Here is a 20470-nt window from a genome sequence, read left to right as displayed (position 1 = left end):
TACGTGGACATGTGTCCGGAAATGCTTACTTTCCATGTTAGAGCTCATTTTATTACTTCTCTTCAAATCACATTAATCATGGAATGGAAACACACAGCAATAGAACGTACCAGCGTGACGTCAAAACTTTGTTACAGGAAATGTTCAAAATGTCCTCCGTTAGCGAAGATACATGCATCCACCCTCCGTCGCATGGAATCCCTGATGCGCTGATGCAGCCCTGGAGAATGGCGTATTGTATCACAGCCGTCCACAGTACGAGCACGAAGAGTCTCTACATTTGGTACCGGGGTTGCCCCCATAAATGAAAGTCAAGAGGGTTGAGGTCAGGAGAGCGTGGAGGCCATGGAATTGGTCCGCCTCTACCAATCCATCGGTCACCGAATCTGTTGTTGAGAAGCGTACGAACACTTCGACTGAAATGTGCAGGAGCTCCATCGTGCATGAACCACTTGTTGTGTCGTACGTGTAAAGGCACATGTTCTATAAGCACAGGTAGAGTATCCCGTATGAAATCATGATAACGTGCTCCATTGAGCGTAGGTGGAAGAACATGGGGCCCAATCAAGACATCACCGACAATGCCTGCCCAAACGTTCACAGAAAATCTGTGTTGATGACGTGATTGCACAATTGCGTGCGGATTCTCGTCAGCCCACACATGAATCGAGGAAGTACAGTACATACTGACGAAACTAAAATGAGCTCTAACATGGAAATTAAGCGTTTCCGGACACATGTCCATGTAACAGCTTTTCTTTATTTGTGTGTGAGGAATGTTTCCTGAAAGTTTGGCCATACCTTTTTGTAACACCCTGTATAATAAAGAAAATCCACCAAATACCTAGTTTAATTAAATACAATATGTTGGCTTGTTAAGTCCTGCTTGCGATACAAAATGATGTCGCTCTGACTGGCCACGTTCCTCTCCACGAGGCAAAAATATATGCCAGATTCTTCACTTCACACTCCACAGTGTAGTTAAACGTGGAATAACGCTTTGTGACGTTATCAGCTCCTGGCCCAAGTGCCTTTTCACGTCCCGTGAGAGGACGGCATTACTTAACAATGATATGGCCATTGGTAGCTTTAGCTCCTAGCTAAATACAAGGCATAATTTCCTAAATGCGAATCAGCGTTTTCTTAATCTCCTATAAAAGCGATATACACGAAAAAATCGGCTGCAGAATCCACATGACTTGCTTTATAAATATTGCCCTGAGACAGGGTTGTAGCCTCTCCCCGATGTTATTCAATCTGTATATTGAGCAAGCAGTAAAGGAAACAAAAGAAAAATTCGGAGTAGGTATTAAAATTCATTGAGAAGAAGTAAAAACTTTGAGGTTTGCCGATGACATTTTAATTCTGTCAGAGACAGCAAAGGACTTGGAAGAGCAGTTGAACGGAATGGACAGTGTCTTGAAAGGAGGATATAAGATGAACATCAACAAAAGCAAAACGAGGATAATGGAATGTAGTCAAATTAAGTCGGGTGATGCTGAGGGAATTAGATTAGGAAATGAGACACTTAAAGTAGTAAAGGAGTTTTGCTATTTAGGGAGTAAAATAACCGATGATGGTCGAAGTAGAGAGGATATAAAATGTAGACTGGCAATGGCAAGGAAAGCGTTTCTCAAGAAGAGAAATTTGTTAACATCGAATATAGATTTAGGTGTCAGGAAGTCGTTTCTGAAAGTATTTGTATGGAGTGTAGCCATGTATGGAAGTGAGACATGGACGATAACTAGTTTGGACAAGAAAAGAATAGAAGCTTTCGAAATGTGGTGCTACAGGAGAATGCTGAAGATAAGGTGGGTAGATCACGTAACTAATGAGGAGGTATTGAATAGGATTGGGGAGAAGAGAAGTTTGTGGCACAACTTGACTAGAAGAAGGGATCGGTTGGTAGGACATGTTCTGAGGCATCAAGGGATCACAAATTTAGCATTGGAGGGCAGCGTGGAGGGTAAAAATCGTAGAGGGAGACCAAGAGATCAATACACTAAGCAGATTCAGAAGGATGTAGGTTGCAGTAGGTACTGGGAGATGAAGAAGCTTGCACAGGATAGAGTAGCATGGAGAGCTGCATCAAACCAGTCTCAGGACTGAAGACCACAACAACAACAAGAAATAACACAAGCGAAGTTGTTAATCCTATTCGTTTTTATCTCATCAGCTTTGACTGCAAAATCGAAAGCATTGCATGTAATCTGTTAGAGGTTGATCACGCTCAGTTTTACTTACAGGTATTTGAGAAAGCAAAGCTTGTCTCTGTGAGCCACATGACATGAGTAACCACCATGAGCGCAGAACCTAACGCCATCACCAGCGAATACGCTGTCCGAAAGCTCAGCCATCGGTATCTGAAAAAAAGTAGTTTCAGAACAGAACAGAACTGTAAACACCACTTGTACGTAAATGAAGCATCTGTGCAAAAAGAGAAACAAAAGTATGAAACAGCACACATATACTGCGCCAAGTACAATTTTACGTATCAGTGTCGGAACAACTTAGTTTATCAAGTACAAATATTCTTACAGCAACACAGAAAAGTAAATAACGGCAAAGTATTGCATCTATTTAACACAGCAGTGTGACTGACAGTACCTCTCGAGATATCCTGAACTACGTTTTCCAGTATGGAGCTTGGCTAAGTTATAGGCCGCTTTCAAAAAGAAACAAGCAGGAGGCTTTAAAATGAAAACCGCTCAAAGGATGGTACTGCCAGTGCCCACGGAAGAAGGCGTGGTCCACATAAGAGTGGTGGCGTCCCAAACCCGCCGCCAGAGGGATGTTCGCGCACATCCTCGTGACGAGAGACTGGGCACGAGTACCCACTGACAGCCCACTGCTCTCTGTAGTGCTAAAAAGCCTGAAATGGAGGCTTCAGCCGAGAACAAAGGGATGTAGTGTGTTTCCCTATAGCGGAACGAGTGCGGGGAACGTAAATTCATACACGCCTGGAAATTGAAATAAGAACACCGTGAATTCATTGTCCCAGGAAGGGTAAACTTTATTGACACATTCCTGGGGTCAGATACATCACATGATCACACTGACAGAACCACAGGCACATAGACACAGGCAACAGAGCATGCACAATGTCGGCACTAGTACAGTGTATATCCACCTTTCGCAGCAATGCAGGCTGCTATTCTCCCATGGAGACGATCGTAGAGATGCTGGATGTAGTCCTGTGGAACGGCTTGCCATGCCATTTCCACCTGGCGCCTCAGTTGGACCAGCGTTCGTGCTGGACGTGCAGACCGCGTGAGACGACGCTTCATCCAGTCCCAAACATGCTCAATGGGGGACAGATCCGGAGATCTTGCTGGCCAGGGTAGTTGACTTACACCTTCTAGAGCACGTTGGGTGGCACGGGATACATGCGGACGTGCATTGTCCTGTTGGAACAGCAGGTTCCCTTGCCGGTCTAGGAATGGTAGAACGATGGGTTCGATGACGGTTTGGATGTACCGTGCACTATTCAGTGTCCCCTCGACGATCGCCAGTGGAGTACGGCCAGTGTAGGAGATCGCTCCCCACACCATGATGCCGGGTGTTGGCCCTGTGTGCCTCGGTCGTATGCAGTCCTGATTGTGGCGCTCACCTGCACGGCGCCAAACACGCATACGACCATCATTGGCACCAAGGCAGAAGCGACTCTCATCGCTGAAGACGACACGTCTCCATTCGTCCCTCCATTCACGCCTGTCGCGACACCACTGGAGGCGGGCTGCACGATGTTGGGGCGTGAGCGGAAGACGGCCTAACGGTGTGCGGGACCGTAGCCCAGCTTCATGGAGACGGTTGCGAATGGTCCTCGCCGATACCCCAGGAGCAACAGTGTCCCTAATTTGCTGGGAAGTGGCGGTGCGGTCCCCTACGGCACTGCGTAGGATCCTACGGTCTTGGCGTGCATCCGTGCGTCGCTGCGGTCCGGTCCCAGGTCGACGGGCACGTGCACCTTCCGCCGACCACTGGCGACAACATCGATGTACTGTGGAGACCTCACGCCCCACGTGTTGAGCAATTCGGCGGTACGTCCACCCGGCCTCCCGCATGCCCACTATACGCCCTCGCTCAAAGTCCGTCAACTGCACATACGGTTCACGTCCACGCTGTCGCGGCATGCTACCAGTGTTAAAGACTGCGATGGAGCTCCGTATGCCACGGCAAACTGGCTGACACTGACGGCGGCGGTGCACAAATGCTGCGCAGCTAGCGCCATTCGACGGCCAACACCGCGGTTCCTGGTGTGTCCGCTGTGCCGTGCGTGTGATCATTGCTTGTACAGTCCTCTCGCAGTGTCCGGAGCAAGTATGGTGGGTCTGACACACCGCTGTCAATGTGTTCTTTTTTCCATTTCCAGGAGTGTAGAAGAATGGCGTAAGTGTATAGATAAAACCACATGCCCGTTACAAATCCGACACTCAGTCCCATCTCTACGGCAAGGGCTGCCACCGTAAAACACCGGTCTTCAATAACGGGCACAAGGGAGTCCCTACCCAGAGATAGGAGGGGCTTTCTGGAAAGGAAAAATACAGTGCAGTCTTGTGTTTTTCTTTCAAGAAAATGATTTAAAAGTCGGCATTACGCAGGTTTTTAATAGGTTTGGAACTGATTTATGGCTACTAACAAGTCACCATTCGTCTTCCAAAATATTAAAAATATTCCATACCCGCAGGCCTTACCCCCATCCCCCTACAAACTATCATATGGGTGCCCTTGTGAGAGCATACATATGCTGGAGGATGGTAACGGTAGTCAGTGTGCATCACTGGCCAACGATTTCTATCCTTCCTTGAACCGCTTGTGCCACAGTTTGACCCTACATGTAGTGGTGTTCATATACTTGTGTCATTCTTTGATGAATTTCAATTCCCTGCACCTCTTCCACCGTGAGGAAATGCACTACATCCCTTTACTCTTCTTTTGGAGTCTACATTTCACGGTTTTCAGCACAAATGAGTGCAATGGACCGCCAACAGATGCACGTGCTTGTTCTGGAGTCACATGGGTGTATGCCCATGTACCCCTAGCGGTGAGTATGAGGGACATTAATTCTTCCAAAGGGAATAGCGTTAAAGCCCTTCTGTAGTTTTCGTTTTACAGCCTCTGGCTCGTTTCTTTTCGAATGCACCTTACAGATATGTCCTAGTAATCCTAAACCGCTGCAAGCATTATACAGAATGGCTTCTTCAACATGGCTAATCAGGAATTTGGATGGTATGCCACATCGAAACACATTGTCACTTATAGTTAATATCACACGAAAGCCACTTTTCAAATTTTAAGTACCAGTACACTCTGGAACGTATCTATACTTTTTTTAAACTATTGCCATTGATATAGTGCAGGTAAGGAAGAGATGGATATCCTGATGTAGCTGACTAGCTGATACTTCAGCCAGTGTGATGTGCATGGTCAAGAATGAACTGTAATTCTACTCAGCTGGCCATTAAATATACAATGCCATGAATAGCAGGATTAAGTGGTTACCATACTCCTGAAGGTCACCCTATCACCTTCAAGGTCACACCTCACATCATACCCTTCCTCCTGAAGGTCATCTCAACTCCTGTCCCCCTCAAAAACCTAAATCCTCCCTATGCAGTGTTGCCATGTTTCTGGTAGGAAAAATGCAAAATCGCGGATCTAGCCTACTTGTGGTACTTAAAATCCAAGATGGCAGCAACAGGTCACTTGACCTAAATAGATCACTAGACCTAAGTTAAAATGATGGGAGATTGTTGGTGTATGAATCCAAGATGTGAGAAACTATGGTAATATAATTCAGCTTTTTGTATATACTACTACGTTGGAGACAACCTAGTTGTGATACTTAAAAATCCTTCAGTATAACATTATTAATTTTTAATTTTTATTAATATCATGACTTTGTTATACACCATCTGACCAAAGGTGTCCTGAGATACCTATGAAATGACTAATTGATTACTCGATTCATGAGAAGCAGACTCACCAGTATACAAGAAGAAAGGTGGTATTGCATTCTGAATAGAGAAGCAATAGCAACAGGATGGATCAGCCAGGAGAGTTTAGTATCTTCGAATGTGACCTAGTCTTTGGAAGTCACCTGAGTAACAAATCCATCAGGCACATTCCAGCCGTCCTAAAGCTGCTGAAGATAAATGTTGGTGTTGTGACTGCATAGTGGGAGCATGAAGGAACAACCACAGCTACACCAAGACAGTCAAACCTCATGTAATGATGGACAGGGACCAACAAGTATTGTGGAGTGTGGTCGTAAAAAATTGCATGAAATCAGCAGAAGGCATCACTCTTGAGTCACAAAGTGTTACCAGAGGTCCAGCCAAAGCAATGACTGTGTGTAGAGAGTTAAAAAGATTGTGGTACAATGGTTGAGCAGCTGCTCACAAGCTGCACATTTCTGTAATAAATATTAAGTGATGGTTAAGGTAGTGTAAAGACTGATGCCACTGGACAGTGGATGACTGGAAACGAATGATTTGGAGTGACAAATCAGACTACACTCTGTAGTAGTCCAGTGTAAGGACTTGGGTTTGGTGAATGCCTGGAGAACATTACTTGTCGCTATGTGTAGCACCAACTGCGAAGTGCAGAGGAGGTGGTTTTGTTGTATAGGGGTGTTTTATGTGGTTAGAGCGTGTTCACCTTATTGTGCATAAGAACATTGAAGTAGCTTCAGACCCCAGCATCCAATTTCACTACCTTCTCTGAGTTTGACTCTTGAGGAATAGTGGGATGCATTCCTTCATAGACATACAGAGACCTCACTGAAAGCTTTCCCAGCTCAGATCAAGCCCCCATAAAAGCGAAAGGCAATGTCCCATAATAGGTGTCTGAATACCTTTGATCTTCTCATTGAGAAAATTAATATCTAAGTGACATTTGTAGAATAATATAAGTGATGAAATAAACTGGCGAACATCAGTGGCAGAATAAGAATCAAATATAGCGAAAAGAGTATTCATATACTAAGTAAAAATGGTTGAAATTTGTGACAGAAAGATATTCAGCATGTAGGATCTCATGAGGAACAGTATTTCCAGCAGTTATGGCAGTTTTTTCAGCAAAGTTTGAGCAGCCCTCTGGAAGTTTTGACTTATTCATTGTTGTCACAACTCCTATATTGACTGGCCTGGACAAACTCCCTGCAAGTTTCGACTTGTTCATCCCCTACCCCTACCACCGCTGGCTCGTTTGAACAAGCTCCCTGGAGGTGTTAATTTTTCATTCCCTCCAACTACCATCACCACTCTTAGGGTTTGAACAGAATTATTACAAGTTTCGACTTCTTCACCGCTCCATCATCCTGTTCATATTACCACCTTTTCTGACATCTTCAACTTTCACATTACCAATCTCCCACACTTAACTTAGGTGAAATGAATTATTTCCATCATATGAGGAAATGGGGGAAAAGGTGACCTTACGGTATGACATTGAGGGTGACAGAGAGCTGTGCCCTTGAGAGGTGACAATGAGAGGGGACGTTGAACTGCACTAGAAAGCGCTTAACCCCTCTACTGCTGTGAAGATAGCAGTAAAAAACAGCATATTGACATGAAGTTTACACTACACAATACGCGAAAAATGATCAGTATTTCAATTTTTTGTGTTTGGTATCTCTTTCACAAATTACCAGTAACCCCATCACCACCACCAATTCCTTGAAGGGTCAAACTCTCATGATTTGAAATTAGGTTTTAAAGTCTGTTCGAAGTCGGTAAGTGCTCTTACGGTCAAACAAAGGATGACTATAATGTGGGTTATTTGGCTTTGTTTTAAGAAAAGCTAATTTTTCATGCATCTCATTGTGTATGATGTCATATCCTCTAAACTATGAAACCGTTTCGCAGTTACGTTTACTGGGACATGTGGGTACTTCAGAAAAATGTGGTGCAAATAGAATTAATAGTGAAGAAGTAATAAATTAAGACGCCGCACCTGACGCTCATGTTTTACTGTATATACAATGAAAATGTAGTAAGTAATAAACTTCTTTCCTTCATTGTTGTGTGTGTGTATGTGGATGAGGGAGGGGGGTTTAGCGAGAGATAAATTCGAAAAGGGTTGAAATTAAGTATTAAGTGTAAAATATACTAGAAGTCAGTAAGTGCAGTCATCTCAAATACTGAAAGTAGTGCAGCGAGTTACGTTGCATCAAGATGCAAACACAGTTTCTAATTTTAATATTTAACCTACTGTCTTAAGCCCTTAATGAAAGATTGCACAGCTTAATGAGTAGATTGTGGCACTATTTTAAATTTATAAACTCAGTCCATCATTATATGAAATACTGAAAATAAAATTTTTGTTTGCCGTGGAAGCCATTAGATAACCAACCAGCAAGGGGGCTATACCCTGGGTTAGCCATTTAGTATTATGTATTCCCAGCACTACCAACATATATTGGAAGTTCGGGCATGTCTAGTCCACAGAAACATAATAGGTTTTTTGGAGGATAGTTTCTATTAACTAAGTCCACAAAGCCTGATATAAAAACAGGGCTCAATTAACTTTTCGATGGTTTTTTTGAAAACATTCCGAAGAAATTGAAGTATCGAAGTCGATATACAAGTTTGAAATACTCCTATGTAGGTAATTTAATTCATTCAAAAGGTAGGGTACATTGTTGTGGTCTTTAGTCCGAAGGCTGGTTTGACAAGCTCTCCACGCCAGCATATCCTGTGCAAGAATCTTCATTTCTGCATAACTTCAGCAATTTACAGCCATTTCAGCCTGCTGACTGTGTTCATGTCTAGGTCTCCCTCTTCAGTTTTGTCCCTCACACTTCCTTTCGTTACCAAATTGATTATTTCTTAATGCTTCAGGATGTGTCTTATCGACTGGTCCCTTCTTTTACTCAAAGTGTGCCACAAATTTTCTTGTTCTGCAGTTCGATTTAGCACTTCCTCGTTAGTTGTTACACCTACAACTTAATATTTGTAATTTTTCTACAGCGACAAATTTCAGAAATTTCTATTCTCTTCTTGTCTGAACTCCTTATTGTCCACGTTTCTCTTCTGCACAAGGCTATACTCCACTCCTTCAGAAAAGACTTCCTAAGTTTTCAGTTTATATTAAATGTTTAAAAACTTCTTTTTTCAGAAATTCTTTTTTTTGCTATTGCCAGTCTGCATCTTATGCACTCTATACTTGGGCTTTAGTTGGTTATTTTTCTGCCACATAACAAAACTTTTCTATTACTTTTTGAGTCTCACTTCCTAATCCAATTTCCTCAGCATCACCTGATTTTATTCGACTACATTCCATTACACTTATTTTACTTTTGGTGATGCTCATCATATAACCCCTTTTCAAGAGAACATTCCATTCCAATGTTGTTCAGAATTATTTGTTCTCTGAGAGAATTACAACGTCATCAGCAAATCTCAAAGATTTTATTTCTTCGCCCTGAACTTTAATTCCCTCTCCAAATTTCTCCTTGGTTTCCTTTACTGCTTGCTCAATGTACAGGTTGAGAGTAAGTTACAGTCCTGTCCCACTCCTTTCTCAGCTACGATTCCCTTTCGTATCCTTCGACTCTTATAATTACTCTGGTTTGTGTACAAGTCGTAGATAGCATAGAGTGTTGTCAGTTGTGAGGTGGGATCAGAATTGTCTCGTGTGATCCTACGTTACTCCTGTATCCAAACTGATCTCCAAAGCTGGCTTCTACCAGCTTTCCCATTCTTCTGTAAATAGCTCCGTCCGTATCTTCAAACCATGACTTGTTAAACTGACAGATAGATAGTGCTCATATCTGCTTTCCTCGGAATTGGAATTATTGCATTCATCCCAGAGCGTCCGCAGCTCGTGGTCGTGCGGTAGCGTTCTCGCTTCCCGCGCCCGGGTTCCCGGGTTCGATTCCCGGCGGGTTCGGGGATTTTCTCTGCCTCGTGATGACTGGGTGTTGTCTGATGTCCTTAGGTTAGTTAGGTTTAAGTAGTTCTAAGTTCTAGGGGACTGATGACCATAGATGTTAAGTCCCATAGTGCTCAGAGCCATTTCTGAGCCATCATCCCAGAGTCTGAGGGAATTTCGCTTGTTTCATATATCTTGTACACCAGATGAAAAAGTTTTATCATGGCTCTCTCTTCCATTCTGAAGAAATGTAATTTACTCCACGGGCCCTGTTTTGACTGAGAACTTTCTGTGAGTTTCCATTTCTTCTTACAGCCTCATATCTCCCATGTCATCTTCAACTACATCCCCTTCATTTCTATAATACTGTCTTCAAGTTCATTTCTCTAGCAAAGTCCCTCTACAAATTCCTTTCTCCTTTCAGCTTTCCTTTCATTGTTTAGTACTGGCTTACCATCCAAGCTCGTGATACTCATACAGCAGCGTCTCTTTTCTCCAAATGTCTCTTTCATTTTTCTGCTGGATGCACCTATGTTTCCTCTACCCTAAGAAGTTTTCACAGCCTTGCGTTTGTCCTCTAGCCATCTCTGCCTAGTTAATTTGCATTTTCTGTTCAAATAAATGGTTCAAATGGCTCTGGCCACTATGGGACTTAACGTCTGAGGTTATCAGTCCCCTAGAACTTAGAACTACTTAAACCTAACTAACCTAAGGACATCACATACATCCATGCTCGAGGCAGGATTCGAACCTGCGACCGTAGCGATCGCGCGGTTCGAGACTGTAGCGCCTAGAGCCGCTCGGCCACTATGGCCGGCCGTTTTCTGTCAATATCATTTTTTTGACATCTGTATTTCCTGTTACCTGCTTCATGTGCTACGTTTTTATACTTTCTCTTTTCATTAATTAAATTTAATATAGCCTTTGTTTCCCAAGGATACCAGATCTTGGCTTTTTAACTATGTTGACGTCTGCTCCCTTCATTATTTCCTCTTCCAAAGGTAAGCTTTCGTCTTCTAGCGTATTCCTTTCCCCTGTTTCAGTCAAACTTTATCTAATGGTTCCTCTGAAACACTCAACAACCTCTGGTTCTTTCAATTTATCCAGATGTCATCTTCTTGTATGGCTGCTTTTTTGCAGTTTTAATATACAGTTCAGTAGCAATCAACTATGGTCAGAGTCCATAATACCCCTGGAAATGTCTTACAGTTTAAAATCTGCTTCTGAAATCCGTGTCTTACCACTATATAATCAGTCTGAATCCTTCCAGTGTTACCAGGTCTGTTCCACATACACACTCTTTTTTTCTTTCTTCATTCTTAAACCAAGAGTTAGAAACGGTTAAATTACGCGCTGTGCAAAGTTCTGCGAGATGGCTTCCTCCTTTCTTCCTTTCACCCAGTCCATGTACTACTGTTTTTCCTTCTCTTGCTTTTCGTATTGTCGCATAGCAGTCATTCATATATCAGGCAGATTGTGTTTCACTTTTGTTTAGCAATGTTAGAGTGATTTTCGTTTCTGTATGTTTTTAGCCACTGTATCCCCATGCCAATCTGGATTAATTAATGCTTTGAAAACATTATTTTCATGTAAATAGAACCGGCAATCTTTGAGAACCCCGGAATTATAATTTGGTCCATTGAATCACACTGAAAATAAGGCTTCAGTGTCACTGGAAATTGTGTGAACGATGATCTGACTCATAAGGCGCTTCGCACTTCTGACGAAGAGTTTGCTTGATGCCGTATGATGGCTCTGAGCACTATGGGACTTAACATCTGAGGTCATCAGTCCCCTAGAACTTTGAACTACTTAAACCTAACTAACCTAAGGACATCACACGCATTCATGCCCGAGGCAGGATTCGAACCTGCGACCGTAGCGGTCGCGCGGTTCCAGACTGAAGCGCCTAGAACCGCGCGGCGACAACGGCCGGCCGATGCCGTATGACGTCACAAGTTCCCAGAATAAAAGACGTGGCATTAGATGAAGTTGGGCAGTTTTGGCAAGATCTGAAAGTTTTCAGTGAGATACGCCAGTTATTGCTGATGGGTGCAACATTATCAGATGTTTCGATTCTAATAACGTTACGGTGGCAAGGTATGACACCACACAGAAGTGGAACAGTGTGTTTTTATTTTGTACACAATAGTAACAAGCAAACATTTTGAAATCACGTCAAATATTATATGAGCAATATAACACCGAACAATGGACACCAGATAAGCAGCCTCTATCCACAAGAGTTGTACATTTGAGAATCTAGAGGCTCGCCTTTTATATGTATATACAGGGTGTCACTCCTATGAGTCGGGGAGGATTTTTCTCTGGTGTTTCGGCAGTTATCTGCAATTTTTTTTTTTTTTTTTTTTTGCAAAGTGTAGCTGGATGCAGCCCAGTCACAAATTTCCTGCTGTTTCTATCGTCAACGAAGAATGTCGGTTTCTTTCCCGTTACAGACATAATGATTTTAAAGCGGGATTTTACGTGCCTATTCGATAGAGCGGTTCCAAATTAATAAGTGAGATATTCGGTTTGGCGACATGTACTAACAGGGACCGTAAAAGACGAAGAACAACCAGTGTCAGAGCGGCCGTGGCCGGCGCTGTCTGCTTCCGCCACACAACAGCTCAACTCTGTCGCTGCTGGAGTACTGTCCCTGTGTTTCACTGTCCCTGTTGATACATATCGCTTAATTTATGTTGCTAAACCGAATGTCGCACTATACCAATTTGGGACCGCTCTATCAAATGGGTACGTAAAATTCCGCTTTAAAAATCGTTTTGCTGGTAATAGGAAATAAGCCAACGTTTTCCATTGGCAATGGGCGTCGCGGGAAACTTGTGATGAGCAGTAATTGTTAGGGCTGACCCTTAAGAGGGACACCCTATATACCCAAAACTCCACTGACAAACTTTCAGAGGTTGTTCAGGAATACCTTTTGACTATTTTGGTATAAAGAAGCCAAGGTCTCTGGCGGTTCGTTACAGAGTAATAAATTAATTATAATTTATTCCGTTTTTTACCGCAATCACCCTTGCTTCTGTAAAAAGACCTTTACAACAGTGAAGAATCCTGTAATATGCAAGAACCAAAACGTAGAACACACAATACATAGTAAAACAACAAACCCTCAGTCTGAACACACTTTCAGCACTTAATAAATGTAGATCTGTTTCCTTAAGGGCATTCTTCAAAATGTCGACCACCATGATCATGGAAGTTTGTATAGTGCCGCTCTGTGAACTGTCTCGTATGCTCAAGAATTCTAGGAGTTTGGCACACCATTTCTGCAGCTGCGACAATCCTAGCAACCAGGTCCGCGCAACGTAAACTAAGCACTTCATACGTCCCCGGGGGAAGAAGTCCATTGGTGTCATGACTGGTGAGCGGCTTGGTCATGGAATAGGATCGCTGCGACCGATCCAATGAGTATATGAAACAGAGGGTGGGGAAGGGAAGGGAAGGGAAGGGAAGGGAAGGGAAGGGAAGGGAAGGGAAGGGAAGGGAAGGGATGGCTGGAAATCTCGTAAGTTCCAGCCTCACAGGGAATTGTGTTAATGCAATGGTGAAAGTTGAAAATTTGTGCCGGATCAGGACACGAATCCCCGTTTGCCTTAACCACCTTGGCCATCTGGACGCGGTCTCCGTCCGACGGAGTTCTTAAGTCGGGTGGTGCGATGTACCTTTCGCATTTCTTGCTCTTACGTTTTTTTTTTTTTTTTCCAAAGGCAAAGAGAAAAGGTGAAGCGGTAGCCCAGCGTAGAGACTGCGCCTACCGTCATATATTTTTGATTTTCAAATGTTAAAAAACATAAGATGTTTTTCCTGTTCCTCAGTAAGAGGAAGGAATCGCTCTCTGTTAATGAACGAAGATAGACGCACTTATTTTACAGTGAAATCGGCAGTAGCCATTATGGTTGTGAGACTAAGTAAAAAGTCTGTATTTTTTATGTGTGTAGAAGGAAGAACATAGCGGTATTTCATCAGTGGAAAATTAAGTAATTAATATAAGTAGTACTGTAATATGTAAAAATCCAAGAAGCCCAACTGTGTACTTCAGAGTTATTACGCAGATCCGATTACAAAAGGAATGATGGACACGGCCAAGATTTTCTAGGTGGAACGGCAATCGGACGTAGTATTATTAATTGGTAAGCACAAATCTACAACAAGAGAAAGACTATTTCGTTTATGAGGAACTAATATGAAAAGATTCTTTACCCATTTACTGTCATAGCTCAGCTTATTCTGCTTGTCCGACTCGCCGAAAAATTAATCTCACTATTTCCAGATATCTAAAAATTTATTATTATTTTTTTATTGTATTGTAGTGGCCGAGGCGATTAAGGCAACCGTTTAAGAAAAGCGCTCATCTGGGTTCCAGTCCCAGTTTGGCACAAATTTTCAACTTCAACCATTGCATTACCACAATGGACTGCGCGGCTGGAAATCACGAGTTGCCCACCCATCCTTTCCCTTTCTCCCCATCCACTGGCCGGTCGTTGTGGCCGAGCGGTTCTAGGGGCTTCAGTCTGGAACCGCGCGACTGATACGGTCGCAGGTTCGAATCCTGCCTCGGGCATAGATGTGTGTGATGTCCCTAGGTTGGTTAGGTTTAAGTAGTTCTAAGTTCTAGGGGACTGATGATCTCAAATGTTAAGTCCCATAGTGCTCAGACCCATTTAAACCATTTGAACCTATCCTCTGTTTCATACAAATGTATGCACCAGCAGCGTCATCAAGAATGGAGTCCTGTCGGACATGTCCGACGGAGCAGGCACCACCTAGAAATATACAACCCATTGTCATCCAAATTATACTTCAATGTCGTTCCTAACATCGAGTTGCGAAGTGCACCACAGCCTCGTCATGTTGAAACAACGTAAAGTGACGAATTCTCAGCGGTACATTTTCTGCGAATTGTTTGAGGACATGTTTAAGGAACGATTTGTACAGCACTCCGTTCAGTGTATAAGGAAACAGGTAAGGCCCAATCACAAATTTGTTGACTATACCAGCCCATACGTTTACGGCAAACGTCCTCTCAAAACAGTTGAGTGGCTAGTGTTCAGACCTCGTGCAACGCGCCAAGTACTAGAGACAGGTGTGGCACCAATCGCGTGTAACACATTCTCTTCCATAACGGGTGCTCTAGTATACTGCACACAGCCACTATATTCCATTCTAAAATCGAAGGGTCCTGTTTTTCGTAGGCACCTATTTACAGATGCAAAAGTACAGAGTGTTTATGAATTAGTTACACAAACGTAACCTTTAATTGGGAAAAAGGTAAATAACTTACAGAAATGTTTGATACTGCACTGAGTGTAGCGTATCTTCAAGTTTTATTTGCAAATGTTCCATGTGGCTACCTTTTGTAACTAATGCCCCGCAAATCCAATGCAGCAATTCTTGATGCATGGTGGCGACTGTTTGTATTATCCATTGCTGCAGCTCGTCTACGTTTCTCGGAAGTGGAGGAACAAACACTCTGTCTTTCATGTAACCCCATACACAGAAGTCCATTTGTATTAAGTCAGGTGGTCGTTGTGGCCAGGATATTAGGCAAATGATTCAAATGGCTCTGAGCACTATGGGACTTAACATCTGAGGTCATCAGCCCCCTAGAACTTAAACCTAACTAACCTAAGGACACCACACACATCCATGCCCAATGCAGGATTCGAACCTGCGACCGTAGCAGTCGCGCGGTTCCGGACTGAAGCGCCTAGAACCGCTCGGCCACCGCGGCTGGCGGATATTATGCCTCCACGTCCATTTCAAGTGGGCACATTCCTAAGGAGGACGACTTCGCGGCGCGCCATCTTGGTGAAAATAAATTCTGTACCCATTTCCTGTTGTGATTGCGCCATCAGATAATGTTCAAGCGCGACCAGGTACGATATGCCAGTTACTCTCTGCACCGTTATACGACTCCATGATGACTATTGGAATGATTAATCCGCTTATGTCACCTAGTGAAACGCCGGGAACTAACAGTGTTAGGCGGGAATGACACTTGCAGATAAACTGCATTCGCTGCTGTATCGAACGTTTCTGTAAGTTACTTACCTTTCTCACAATTAAAGGTTACTTTCATCTAACTAATTAATAAACGACCGTTCCTGTGATGCATTTGCCATCAGTACAGGAGCAGATCATCGTAGTGTCGTTGCGCAGTTCTTCCATTACGTTCAGTGAACCCATACACGAGCTGCATGTCGGCCAGCTTTTCATCAGTAAACCTATCCACAGTACTGACTGAATCACTGCTGGAAAAGGAAATCCTAGACATAACCGAGCAGTACTGAATGCAATCGTGAGACAACGTGTTAAAAGGGCCATTACTGTTGTCAACAGCAGGTACTGTGAAGAATGGAAACAACACGCACAGCGCATACCGTCGAAGTTTGCATTGTGGTGCACTACTTTCAGTACAATAGAGGTACAAAGCTAATCTGGTGCAAGAAAGCGAACGAAATGCAATAACTCTGTAACGAGCCGCCAGAGACCGCGGGTCCGTTATACAATGAAGAGCCAAAGAAACTGGTAGACCTGCCTAATATCGTGTAGGGTCCCCGCGAGCACGCAGAAGTGTCGCAACACGACGTGGCATGGACACGACTAATGTCTGAAGTAGTGCTGGAGGGAACTGACACCATGAATCTTGCAGGGCTGTCCGCGATTCCGTAAGAGTACGAGGGGGCTGAGATCTCTTCAGAAGAGCACGTTGCAAGGCATCCCAGATATGTTCAACAATGTTCGTGTCTGGGGAGTTTGGTGGGCGGTGGAAGTGTTTAAACTCAGAAGAATGTTTTTGGAGCCACTCTGTAGCAATTCTGTATGTGTGGGGTGTCGCACTGTGCTGCTGGAATTGCCCAAGTCCGTCGGAATGCATAGTTAACATGAATGGCTGCAGGTGATCAGACAGGACGCTTACGTACGTGTCACCTGTCAGAGTCGTATCTAGACGTATCAAAGGTCCCATATCACTCCAAATGAACACGCCCCACAACATTACAGACTCCACCAGCTTTAACAGTCCCCTGCTGACATGCAGCTCCTGTGGTTTCATGAGGTTGTCTCTATACCCGTACGCGTCCATCCGCTCGATACAGTTTGAAACGAGACTCGTCCGACCATGCAACATGTTTCCATTCATCAAGAGTCCAGTGTCGGTGTTGACGGGCCCAGGCGAGGCGTAAAGCTTTGTGTCGTGCAGTCATCAAGGGTGCACGAGTGGGCCTTCGGCTCCTAAAGCCCATAGCGATGATGTTTCGTTGAATGGTTCTCACGCTGACACTTGTTGATGGCCCAGCATTGAAATCTGCATCAGTTTGCAGAAGGATTGCACTTCTGTCACGTTGAACGATTCTCTTCAGTCGTCGTTGGTCCCGTTCTTGCACGATCTTTTTCCGGACGCAGCCATGTCGGAGATTTGATGCTTTACCGGATTCGTGATATTGACTGTACACACGTGAAATGGTCGTACGGGAAAATCCCCACTTCATCGCTACCTCAGAGATGCTGTGTCCTATCGCTCGTACGCCGACTATAGCACCACGTTCAAATGCACTTAAATCTTGATAACCTGCCATTGCGGCAGCAGTAGCCGATCTAACAACTGCGCCAGACACTATTTGTCTTACATAGGCGTTGCCGACCTCAGCGCCGTGTTCTGCATGTTTACATATACCTTTGTATTTGAATACGCATGCCTACACCAGTTTCTTCGGCACTTCTGTGTATCAGATTAGTGAGAAGGTAGCTGCAGTCTCGTGTGCTACGTATGCGGAGGGAAGTGGCACAGTGTGCCGCTGCAAGTACCTGAGAGAGGCCGGCGACGCGTGCCGCAGTCCCTCCACAGGCATCAGGGCGAACACCTGCGCAGCCACCAGCATGGGCCGCAGCGCCTCGTGCAGAGACGCGCCGCGCCGCCGGACGTCGCGGGGTATCCGGGGCATCACTGGGCACACCACAGGAAAGGGCGAAAGCTTCAAAACTGGCCACAAACAAACTTAATTGCATGACACGTCATTTCCCAAGAAGATCCATGACTCTTCTGAGTAAAAGAGGTGATTTTCAATTCTTATACCCACACTATGTAAACCATTGTGAAGTTGATGGTAGTGGCTAATTCCCAAAAACCAGTTATTAGGGCTTCTTCCCACTCCATTCGCGTATGCAGAGTGGTAGAAATTGTTGCCTGAACGCATTTGTGCGTGCCATAATTAGTGTAATCTTGACTTCGCGAACACTGTTAGAGCGATACATAGGTGGTAGTAGCATGCTCTGACACAGTATTCCGTTCTCGGAGTGGCTCGCAGTTTATTACAGAACCTTCCTCATCTCCCCCGTCCAAATTTAACTTGTCATTACCACCACTTATAAAGTGCCAGAGGTGCCTACAATCATTATTATTATTATTACAAACAATCCTGTCGGAGGAACATCCGCAACTGAGCACTACACCACAGGTTGCAAATACCGCTACAGTTGTAAGGTTCTTTTATTTAGAACACGGCCGTTTTCGGGCTGTTATACGCCGCTCGGGGTCACAGCACGAACTGATAACACCTGAAGATGGACGTATAACAGCCCGAAACCGGTCGTGTTTTAAATAAAAGAACCTCACAAATGTAGTGGTATTTTCAACCTGTGGTATTATTAGTATTAATGTCCACCACCGGTAGCTGAGTGGTCATCGCGACAGGATGCCAATCTTAAGGGCCCTGGTTCGATTCCCGTCTGCGTGGGAGATTTTCTCCGCTCAGGGACTGGGTGTTGTGTTGTCCTAATCATCATTATTTCATCCCCATCGACGCGCAAGTCACCGAAGTGGCGTCAAATCGAGAGACTTGCACCCGGCGATCGGTCTACTCGACGGGAGGCCCTAGTCACACGACATTTACATTATTATTATTATATCAATAAAGGTAAAATGTTTAAACATAATAATAACCAGAATTAGAAACGGTCTTATCATAGCACAAAAAGGCCAATACGAGTATCTCCTGAGCAGACTTAGGGATGTAAACGAAGGGAACTAGCTTTTCGACTCATCTGGCAGCTTCGAAGGCATTTAAATCAAAACATCTTGACATATTCACGCTTTTTTACTTGTTAGTATTGATACGCAAGTCATGTAATATAATCCATCGTGTCAAGTACATTAACATGATACCTGATGAAACGTCGTATAACATGTCACATGTCGTTCTGGCCGTTGTGTCCGAGCGGTTCTGGGCGCTTCAGTCGAGAACCGCGCTGCTGCTACGGTCGCAGGTTCTAATCCTACCTCGGGCATGGGTGTGTGTGATGTCTTTAGGTAAGTTAGGTGTAAGTAGTTCTAAGTCTAGGGGACTGATGACCTCAGATGTTAAGTCCCATAGTGCTCAGAGCCATTTGAACCATTTGAACATGCCGTTCTGTCGCCGCGCTGAGTGGTCGAGCGGTTAGAAGCTACATGTTACGAATTGCGCTGCCCCTCCCGCCGGAGGTTCGACCCCTCCCTCGGCAATGGACATGTGTGTGTGTGTGTGTGTGTGTGTGTGTGTGCGCGCGCGCGCGCGCGCGCGTGTGTGTGTGTGTGTGTGTGTGTTAACCTTAGCGTAAGTTATAGTTTAAGTAGTGTGTAAGTCTAGGCAGTTTAGTCTCTTGGAATTCACACACATTTGAACTTTTGCCATTATTTCATGTCTACTATGGTTGGTTTTTGGGCACACGATCAGTGACCTTAGTCTATTAATTTGCAAGATGCAGCTAAGAGACTCACTGTTCGGGGGAAGTAGGGTTAACTCTCAAAAAAAGCGCGAATATGTCAAGATGTTTTAATTTAAATGTCTATTAAGCTGCCAAACAGCCAGTTCTCTTCTTTTGTATGCCTAAATCTGCCCACGATATATTCGCCTGTTTTTTATGCTAAGATAGGAACATTTTTCATTCTGTTTCCCAACTTCACGTGAAATTTGAATGGAGCTAGATTTTTGAAAGCGAGTTTTCAATTTTATCGAAGGAGGCACTTTTTTATTCGATTTAAACTGTTTCCGCGCACTCATCTGAGATAAGAACGAATTTTATGCGGTACATTTAGATCGACTTTAAGCAATCGTATCTCGACAATGGATGAAGATTATTGGATCGTTTTGACTTCATTCATTTCTCTACAGTCGTCCAAGGTTTGAACCGATTCGTACAAGTTTAAAATACAGAAGCGCCTCGCTTCAAAAACTCCCAGAAAAACGTGTTTTTTTTGGGGTTGGGGGGGGGGGGGGGGGTCGGAGGGGGGGAGGGGGACGTAAAAAGTGGTGCGTGTAAAACAATCTCTCAAAAATCGTGTTTTGCACTTAAAATCCGAATGAAGCTAGGTTTTTGAAAGCTAGTTTTCAGTTTTATCGTAAGAGTACATTCTTTTTCTTTTTTTTTGTGTGTGATTGACTTTAAACAGTTACCGTACACTCCATTGAAATAAGAACAGACTTTGCAGACTACATATAGCTCGACTTTAAACCATCGTATCTCGACAACGTGCAAAGATTATTGCATTTTTTTTTTTTAACATGATCCATTAACTTACCTTCGTGCAAAGTTT

The 20470-nt window shown here is 43.9% G+C and overlaps 1 protein-coding gene across 1 annotated transcript in view; it reads right to left on the bottom strand.

Moving 5' to 3' along the window:
• Positions 1 to 17843, bottom strand: part of LOC126156121 (gustatory receptor for sugar taste 64e-like) — a 66572-nt gene extending 48729 nt beyond the window's left edge. The window contains exons 1-2 of the mRNA XM_049916278.1: positions 17707 to 17843; positions 2245 to 2363 (exon numbers count right to left, since the gene is read on the bottom strand). Of these exons, the coding sequence (XP_049772235.1) occupies positions 2245 to 2363; positions 17707 to 17843 (256 nt within the window). The remainder of the gene's footprint in view (positions 1 to 2244; positions 2364 to 17706) is intronic.
• Positions 17844 to 20470: the final 2627 nt, after the last annotated feature.

This window comes from Schistocerca cancellata, chromosome 2 (genome assembly GCF_023864275.1).
Source record: "Schistocerca cancellata isolate TAMUIC-IGC-003103 chromosome 2, iqSchCanc2.1, whole genome shotgun sequence".
NCBI classification, from domain to species: domain Eukaryota; kingdom Metazoa; phylum Arthropoda; class Insecta; order Orthoptera; family Acrididae; genus Schistocerca; species Schistocerca cancellata.
This window is presented reverse-complemented; position numbering and strand designations above follow the sequence as displayed.